The sequence below is a fragment of the Lampris incognitus genome, chromosome 18 (genome assembly GCF_029633865.1).
Source record: "Lampris incognitus isolate fLamInc1 chromosome 18, fLamInc1.hap2, whole genome shotgun sequence".
Classification (NCBI taxonomy): Eukaryota; Metazoa; Chordata; class Actinopteri; order Lampriformes; family Lampridae; genus Lampris; species Lampris incognitus.
Window position 1 is genome coordinate 6,010,234 of NC_079228.1, and position 9,332 is coordinate 6,019,565.

The window sequence follows — 9,332 nt, forward strand, 5'->3', positions numbered from 1 at the left end:
AGTTGACTTGGTTTGATATAAACTACTTAAGCCTGAGCAGCACGAGCGGCCAAAGCCGGGGTAGGATTACAGCCGGGAGCACCTTGCCCGAGCTGGCAAGACAATCTGCATGTGCATTTCATTATGTCTGAAACAATTAAAACCGGTGCCAGTTTGAAATGGGTGCCCCCCTCGTTCCTTTACCCCTCTACACTCACAAACACGCATACATCCACCTTCTCAAATAGCAAGCCACCAGAGAAGCACCGAGGAGGTTAAATGACAGTGATGCAATGACCCCCTTTCCCCCTCCCGTCCCACCCCTCCTCCCTTATGTTTGGGCCTGTTAATGTTTAAGAGGGCCGTGTCCTGGACCCGGGCTGGCCCATGCCCACTGTTCTCAAAACAAACTGCCCCCACGAGCACAGCTGCTACAACCAGCAAGCACTCCACTCCACTCCCCAACTCCACTACCCAACTCCACTACCCAGACCACTACCCAACTCCACTACCCAGACCACTCCCCAACTCCACTACCCAGACCACTACCCAACTCCACTACCCAACTCCACTACCCAGACCACTACCCAACTCCACTACCCAACTCCACTACCCAGACCACTACCCAACTCCACTACCCAGACCACTACCCAACTCCACTACCCAGACCACTACCCAAACCAACCTCATCGACTGCGAGTCTCCTGCACTTTCTGCACAGCAAAAAAACATCATTATTGAGGAGCTAGAAAGAAGAGAAACATCAGTATCTGCAAATATCAACACAGAAAGTGTCTTTCCATCAGAGCTGGTCTTTTATCTCACCAGTGTGACGCAAATCCGGACCCAGTGATCTTTAGATACTGCCATGCAGCTCCTCAGTGTCTGAAATACCAGTTAGACTTGTGAAATGAAATGACCAGCTGAACAGGACCAGAAAAGTGCAGTAGGAAACTGTAAATGTTGACAGAATTGAGTGGTGGGTCTCACTTGATCAACACTGGCTTCAAATACAGCTAGTGAATCCTCGCCCATTAATCCCATGTGGGTATACAAAGCTACTCAGTCTCTTCATGCTAGTCAGTTTGTCTTGCATTACTCACACTGCCCATGCTGACAGTTGGGCTGGTAAGAGTCTAGGCTGGTAAGGGTCTAGGCTGGTAAGAGTCTTGGCTGGTAAGGGTCTAGGGCTGGTAAGGTTCTAGGCTGGTAAGGGTCTAGGCTGGTAAGAGTCTAGGCTGGTAAGGGTCTAGGCTGGTAAGAGTCTTGGCTGGTAAGGGTCTAGGGCTGGTAAGGTTCTAGGCTGGTAAGGGTCTAGGCTGGTAAGAGTCTAGGCTGGTAAGGGTCTAGGCTGGTAAGAGTCTTGGCTGGTAAGGGTCTAGGGCTGGTAAAAGTCTAGGCTGGTAAGAGTCTAGGCTGGTAAGGGTCTAGGCTGGTAATAGTCTAGGCTGGTAATAGCCTAGGCTGGTAAGGGTCTAGGCTGGTAAGAGTCTAGGCTGGTAAGGGTCTAGGCTGGTAAGGGTCTAGGCTGGTAAGAGTCTAGGCTGGTAAGGGTCTAGGCTGGTAAGGGTCTAGGCTGGTAATAGTCTAGGCTGGTATGGGTAAAGCAGTTCGATGCAGAAACACAGGACTAGATACAGATGACCCCTGTGGGCTGAGACTCTTGGCTTGGAGAGGATGTGTTCCAGCACACCTGGAGGAAAACACCCAGAAGCCATCATGTTACCCTTTATACTGTTTGCACTTCATCAATTCCACACACACCAGTGAACAGATAAGCCATAGAATATGTCACCAGTCCTGTCAGAGGGTATTTGGGATGTTCCTTGAACCCGCCATTGGCCTGACAGATAAGATAAAAACAAGCTGCAGTACCACCATGTCTTACTATTACTTTATTCAAAATGAAAAGGCGGATTGAACACATAAATATGAACGACCAGCAAAACACACGAGTGAAAGGATGACATCATGGCAACAACATTACACTTTAATAAAAATGCTTCATTTGAAGCAATATTTCACTTCTTTCAGTATCAGAATTACACACAACTCTGAAGGACCTATAAAGTGCATTTTGATTGTCTCTGAATTACATGAATTTCTTTAGATTGAAGGAGTTTTCATTCCAGCCTCTTTGCTGAGGATAGAGTGGACACAGCCATGGAGTACACATGCCGGGCCGAAGGATGCTGTCAACCAACAGAGTTATAAAAGACAGATCCACGGAGAGCACGGCTAGTAAGGAACCCATCCCCAACCGAGCAACAGTCCCACTTCATAGCATTTAGTAAAGACTGAGAAGGTCCCAACACAAGCTAGCGAGTCTGTCCTTGTGCCCATCCTCTAAGTGAAACATTAAGCTCAATGTAAACTTCTGTGGACTCTGCAGAAATGTGCAACACAGAGACAAAATACTAGGAATATGTCGCGACATGAAAAAGACCAACATCTGCAGCTGTGATATTAAAATCTAATGCATCTGTTTGCAATCTAAGCACAAGATTTGGTTACAAAGGGTTTTTTTCTCCAATACTTAGAACTGTAGAACAGACTGGCTGCAGATCGTTTTAAACACAAAGACAGAAGAAACGGGTCAGAGTGCACACTCCACCCTGGACCTCTGATTGTTGAAGGGGGGCTTCAGAGCTCGCTGCTGCATGGTATAATACTTCCTATAAAATGACATTAGTGTCCCTCGGTACTGACAGGATTGTTGACTTTCAGGGCCGTGCGGCAAAATGAATACCACTGGCCTCAGTCAAAAGACGACCCTGTCCGACTTGAACAAACAGGTCCAATGGACAGATCAAATCAGCCTCCAACCGGAGTTGAAAGGGCAGTCCACTAAGTAGACAGCAGTCAGTGTCTCTTTCACAGTACAACCGGCCAGCAGCTTTGAGAGCATGTAACACAGTTCCTCTTGGGTAAACATCATCTCTTCTTCTTCTGTTGACGAAGCACCTTTCTCCTCTTCATGATCATAGCGTGTAACTTTTCCAACCCCTCCTGCAGGCCCTCTCCAATAATGGCACAGGCAGGCTGCAGGTGCCAGGGGGTAGAGGCGCCCAGCTCAGCCAGCGCCAACATGTGCTCCATCTCAGCCAAGCTAAGTGAGTTCCTCAGATCCTGCTTGTTGGCCACCACCAGAACTGGCACCCCCTGGTTCTCCGCCAGGCGTGTGATCTTGTGCAGCTCCGTCTTGGCCTCCTCGATTCGCTCAGTGTCCACCGAGTCCACCACAAACACGATGCCGTCTGCACAGCGTGTGTACGACCGCCACAGAGGCCGAAGCTTCTCCTGACCACCTACATCCCAGAAGTGGAACGAGGCCGTCCGCCGGCCGGACCCGAGCGACACTTTGATCTTCTCTGTGTTAAATCCCTTAGTTGGGACGGTGTTCACGAACTCGTTGAAACGCAGGCGGTACAACACGGTGGTCTTGCCCGCACAGTCCAGGCCCAGAATGACAATGTGGAGGGCCTGGAAAGAGGGGAGGCAGGGGAAGCGAGCGTTCTGGTCTGATGATAATCCATTCCCCATGTTGATGTGCCGCTGAGGGGACTGGGGCGGTTGGGAGGCGAGAGAAGTCACTCCTCTTTAGCCCAGAGATTCACTGGCTAGCTCTTATTTGCGGGGGACTCCAGGCAGGACCTAAGGAAAAGCAAAAAAAACAAAAAACAAACAATAAGCGTGTCTTGTATGCAATTGTGAAGCACCCAGACAAAAGCGAGGTACAAAAAAAAGAAAGAAAGAAAAGTAGAAGAATAGTGCAGCCTGCTCCTGTTTTACCATTTCAAAGAAAACACCCCTACAGCATCTTCGCTTCTTTCTGGCGGCTGCGGATGAATGAGACATAAAACGGCGCGTCTGCTGGAGCTCATTTGCACATGTAGCGCTACCGCAGCACTGATTTCATACGCAAATGTCCCCCCACCAGGCGGGAAGAGCTGCGGGAGCAGAAACGCCTTCGACGTGAACCCGCATCTCAGTTTCACGTCCGTATTCTATCAGCAGAATGACAGGACAATAAAACAACGCATTTATAAAGCGCTGTCCTTCAGCTCCTCCAGCTCCTCCAGCTCCTTCAGCTCGGCGTTGTGGAGCTGACAACCTGAGGTGTGTTCGGCAGCACAGGATCCAGACCAGGATCCAGACCAGGGCTTGTACGGCAACAAGTGTCGCAAGATAAAAAAGCTAAAATCACATAAAACTGAAGATGGCGTGTAAATATAGACAGAATAATGTCGAGTCCGCCGTGAGTTTGGCAGGTCGCACGGTGTATTGGTTTACTAACTAGAACTATGAAGCAGGACCGTCGTGGTGATCTGACATGACTACTACTGCCTTACCTTTGCGTACACTCGGGGTTTCAGCCAATGGGAAATGAAAGCGACGGCAGGCGACGGACACATGGATGCTGATCTGTCCATGCCCGCACGGCCACTAACACGCCCGACGTGTCGGCTGCGCTCTCCGCGCTCCGCTCTCCGCGCACGGCCAATCGGGAGCGCCGGTGATTGTTTGGCACGCCTCCGTTGCCAACCCGCGATCTGATTGGCCAAGAATAACGCCCGTCCTCCCGCTCTGGCCCTGCCCACACACCCACCTGTTTCTGTCACTCAACAGACAAACTCTGAAACTGCCGCGAAACGGAGGACTGCACGAGCGGGACAGAAACAAGCGTCACCGCGCTGTGAAGCCCCTGTCGCAGACATGCAGAATTTTAAAAGCTTATAATCATTAGAGTATTAATGTCACTTGAACTGCTGAAGAAAGTTACTGTTGAAATCTCCAGTCAGATCAAATGAAAGACTACAATATCTATACATCGAAGACTCTTGATCAGCGTCTCAAATGACCTTAGGAGACAGGCTATCCGCGATCGATTCCGACCAAAGTAGTGAAGACATACAGCTGTGTTGTTCTATAACTGAAGAGCTGGAAACAGAATGGAGAAAAAAGATAATGTCGACTAAAGAGGAAAACAAACACATTTTAAATAACATTCAGTGACACACAGTTAATGTTGCACAAACGGTTAGCAAGGATAGTAAAAAGGTTACACTTAAAGCTGTATATAAAGCGGTCTATGTCTGTGTAGTTTGTAAGGGTGGGACACCTGCAGTCAGCTGACACAGAGGTCACTTAGACGATGATGAAACGTTTCTCTCAATAAACATTGTATCCGAATGAATTGATTCAGCTTTCTTTGATTTCCATATTATTATTACGCGTGCATGAAAAGACACTTAAAAGCTGTACTTCACGTGTCTTGATCGCCACCCTGTGGTCAATAAACTCAACTACATGTTAAGTACGTTGCAGTGTAGTGACTATTTAGAGAAGAAAAAGTGAAAATAAAACAAGTGCACTTGCACTTAGTTTATTGTGGTAAACATTTCCCTAAGTGTCTTGATGCATGCTGAATAATCAAGGTAAAGACATCACAGAAAGTTGAATCAGTTCATTTGGACACAGCGTTTATTGGGAGAAATGGCTCATCATCATCATCAGACCTCTCAGTCTCAACTGACTGCAGGTATCCCCACCCTTGTAAACAACAGACATCTTTGCTGTTCTGACCTGGATTCTAATAGAGAGTATGAGCTGATGAGCTGCCGTCTGCAAAGAGCAAGTTTTATACAGTACACTTTGACACTTAACTGAAGGAGGCCCAGAAAAATCCGAAGAGGTAACAAGAGGCCTGCCACTGGAGGCAACAAACACTTACCTCAGAGTTAGTTGTTGGGTGGCTCCACACCTCCAACGCTGCCTTTCATAGACATACACTATATGACAAAAAGTATTGGGCCACCTGGCCATTACACCAACAGGAGCTTTTATGACATCCCATTCTAAATCCATAGGCATTAATATGGAGTTGGTCGCCCCCCCCCCCGCCCCCTTTGCAGCTATAACAGCTTCCACTCACTCCCGTCGGAAGGCTTTCCACAAGATTTTGGAGTGCGTCTGTGGGAATTTTTGCCCATTCATCCAGAAGAGCATTTGTGAGGTCAGGTACTGATGTTGGACGAGAAGTCCGGGCTCACAATCTCCATTCTAGTTCTTCCCAAAGGTGTTCGATGGGGTTGAGGTCAGAGCTCTGTGCGGGCCAGTCAAGTTCTTCCATACCAAACTCACCCAACCATGTCTTAATGGACCCTGCTTTGTGCACTGGGGCACAGTCATGTCGGAACAGAAAGGGCCCTCCCCAAACTGTTCCCACCAAGTAGGAAGCATAGAATTGTCCAAAATGTCTTGGTATGCTGAAGCATTAAGATTTCCCTTCACTGGAACTAAGGGGCCTAGCCCAACCCCTGAAAAACAACCCCATACCATTATCCCTCCTCCACCAAACTGTACAGTTGGCACAATGCAGTCAGACAGGTAACATTCTCCTGGCATCCGCCAAACCCAGACTCGTCCGTCAGACTGCCAAACAGAGAAGCGTGATTCATCACTCCACAGAACACGTCTCCACTGCTTCAGAGTCCAGCGGCAGCGTGCTTTACACCCCTCCATCCGACGCTTGGCATTGTGCTTGGTGATGTAAGGCTTGCATGCAGCAGCTTGGCCATGGAAACCCCTCCATGAAGCTCCCGGAGCACAGTTTTGTGCTGATGTTAATGCCACAGGAAGTTTGGAACTCTGCAGTTATTGAGTAAATAGAGCGTTGGCGACTTTTACGCACTATGCGCCTCAGCACTCGTTGACCCCGCTGTGTGACCTTACATGGTCTGCCACTTCGTGGCTGAGTTGCTGTAGTTCCTAAACGCTTCCGCTTTTCAATATTACCACTTACAGTTGACTGTGGATTATCTAGCAGGGAAGAAATTTCACAAACTGACTTACTGCAAAAGTGGCATCCTATAGCAGTACCACACTTGAATTCACTGAGCTCTTCGGATCGACCCATTCTTCCACAAATGTTTGTAAATGCAGACTGCATGGCTAGCTGCTGGATTTATACACCTGTGGCAATGGGTCTGAATGAAACACCCGAATTCAATGATTAAGAGGTGTGTCCCAATACTTTTGTACATATAGTGTATATACATATAGGGCCCTGTGATGGACTGGCGGCCTGTCCAGGGTGTCTCCCCGCCTGCCGCCCAATGACTGCTGGGATAGTCTCCAGCATCCCTGCGACCCCAATTGGGATAAGCGCCTTGGATAATGGATGGGATGGATGGATGGACATCCTTACTAAGGGGCTGAATTTTGCTGTCACGCCGAGGCAAATCCCGCTAGTGGAACTGATCCGTAAAAACAACATCACGGACCCGGAAGTGGAGCAACTGCAGACGAAAGTTTCAGCCTGCCTCAGTAATGAGAAGGCGCTGCCATCCAACATCAGTAGAGATGAGAGGAAGGCTTTCACGACTCTCAGTAAGGACAATAACATCATCATTCTTCCAGCGGAAAAGGCAGATGCACTGTTGTATTAAACCAGACATGAGAAAGTTATGACGTTACTTAGTGACATGAATACTTATGAGCCTTACGATACATATTGTAACCCACAGAAAGCCTCACCTACAAAAAGACTCACTGGCCGACTGCCAGGGGGTCGGCCCCCTTTAGTCGAGCGGTAAGCAATGTCGCCTCGACTAAAGGGGGCCGACCCCCTGGCGATCAGCCAGTGAGTCTTTTTGTAGGTTACAATATCATTACATGTATAATTATACTTATGAAACGAGATCCAGGCAGTGGTTACAAGAAAACGGTGACATATTGTCTGAAGCCGTTTGAACAGGACAATGCTATGAACGGAATGTTGTACTGTAGATTATAGCCTACCCAGGGGAAGCTACACCTAGTCTGTATGGGTTACCAAAGATATGTAAACAGGATGTGCCATTACGGCCTATTGTTTGTACGATTAACTCAGTGGCCAATAACATCTCTAAGTTTCCGGCATATATTCTTAACCCGTTGGTAGGCAGTAATGAACATCACGTTCAGAACACTGTGGATTTTGTGGGTAAGGTGAGGGACATCATTATGGAGGAGGATGAAACAATGATCTCTTATGTCAACTCTCTTCATGTGTGTTCCTGTTGATGAAGCAGTGGAGGTAGTCCATATGAAATTACAGGATGACCCCACCCTTGGTAACAGGACCACCCTTAACACTGGCCAAGTGTGTCTGCTCCTGAAGCTGTGTCTTCAGTCCACATACTTCACATACAGGGGGCAGTACTATAGGCAGAGGCATGGGTGTGCTGTGGGTTTCCCAGTCTCAACCTCTAGTGGCCACCTTGTTTGTGGAGGAAGTGGAAAAGAGGCTCTGATGTCCTATCCAGGGACACCACCTAGCCATTGGTTCAGATTTGTGGACGACACCTGGGTTAAAATTAAATCTCAGGATGTAGCACATTTCACCACCACATTAACTCTGTGGACACCACATCAAGTCCACCGGGCAGGATGTGGAACATGACAGGGTAGCCTTTTTACACTGTGGAATTGCAACTGGTGATGGGGAACATTTCATTGTTGATGTTTACCGTAAACTAACACATACTGACCAGTACTTTAAGGTTTGACTCTCATCATCCACTGGAGCACAAACTAGGAGTCATCAGGACGCTGTACCACAGAGCTGACAATGTCCCCACCGACTCAGCGGCCGGGAAAGGGGAGAAATCCTACATTAAACAGGCCCTAAGTGTGGTTATCCTAACTGGGCGTTTGTCAAAGCCAGGGATATGCCCAAACAGTGCACCAGCCAATCTAAGAGAGGCGAAGAACAACAGATGCCTAAGTGTAAACCAGTGGTGATCCCGTATGTGGCGGGAGTGCTGGAACAGTTGAGACGCATATTTTTCAAACACCGCATCTCAGTTGTTTTCAAACCCCAAAACATGCTGCATCAGAAGTTGGTCCACCCCAAGGATCAGGTCCCCCGGCACAAACAGAGCAATATAGCGTACGCTGTTAAGTGCCAGGAGGATTGCCGTGACTTGTACATTGGAGAAACCAAACAGACGCTGGCCAAGAGGATGGCACAACACAGAAGAGCTAACATGTCAGGCCAGGACTCCACAGTCGACACCATCTACAGGTCGGTGGCCACTCTTTCAAGGATGAGGATGCATGTGCACAGTAGAGGATCTGCAGCAGTAGAAACCGTAAGTCAGTGGACTACAGTTATGCAGAGCCGACTGGCCATGTCTGCGGGTGGGAAGCCAGATGTGGGTATGTGTCCTGGTCGCTGCACTAGCACCTCCTCTGGTCAGTCGAGGCGCCTGTTCGGGGGCGAGGGGGAACTGGGGGGAATAGCGTGATCCTCCCATGCACTACGTCCCCCTGGTGAAACCATCATTAATTTTGGGCAACATTTCCCA

General features: G+C 48.5%; 1 protein-coding gene across 2 annotated transcripts; it reads right to left on the reverse strand.

Moving 5' to 3' along the window:
* Positions 1–1,859: 1,859 nt before the first annotated feature.
* On the reverse strand, positions 1,860–4,460 carry arl4ab (ADP-ribosylation factor-like 4ab). Of its 2 annotated transcripts, none has more exons than XM_056297915.1 (2): positions 4,332–4,460; positions 1,860–3,633 (listed from the first exon to the last, which is right to left on the reverse strand). In XM_056297915.1, the coding sequence occupies exon 2, from the start codon at positions 3,520–3,522 to the stop codon at positions 2,914–2,916; it is 609 nt and encodes a 202-aa protein (XP_056153890.1). In that variant the 5' UTR covers positions 3,523–3,633; positions 4,332–4,460; the 3' UTR covers positions 1,860–2,913. The 2 variants fall into 2 exon arrangements, with proteins under 2 accessions (XP_056153890.1, XP_056153891.1); XM_056297916.1 differs by lacking the exon at positions 4,332–4,460 and adding an exon at positions 3,772–4,313.
* Between the last annotated feature and the right edge of the window lie 4,872 nt (positions 4,461–9,332).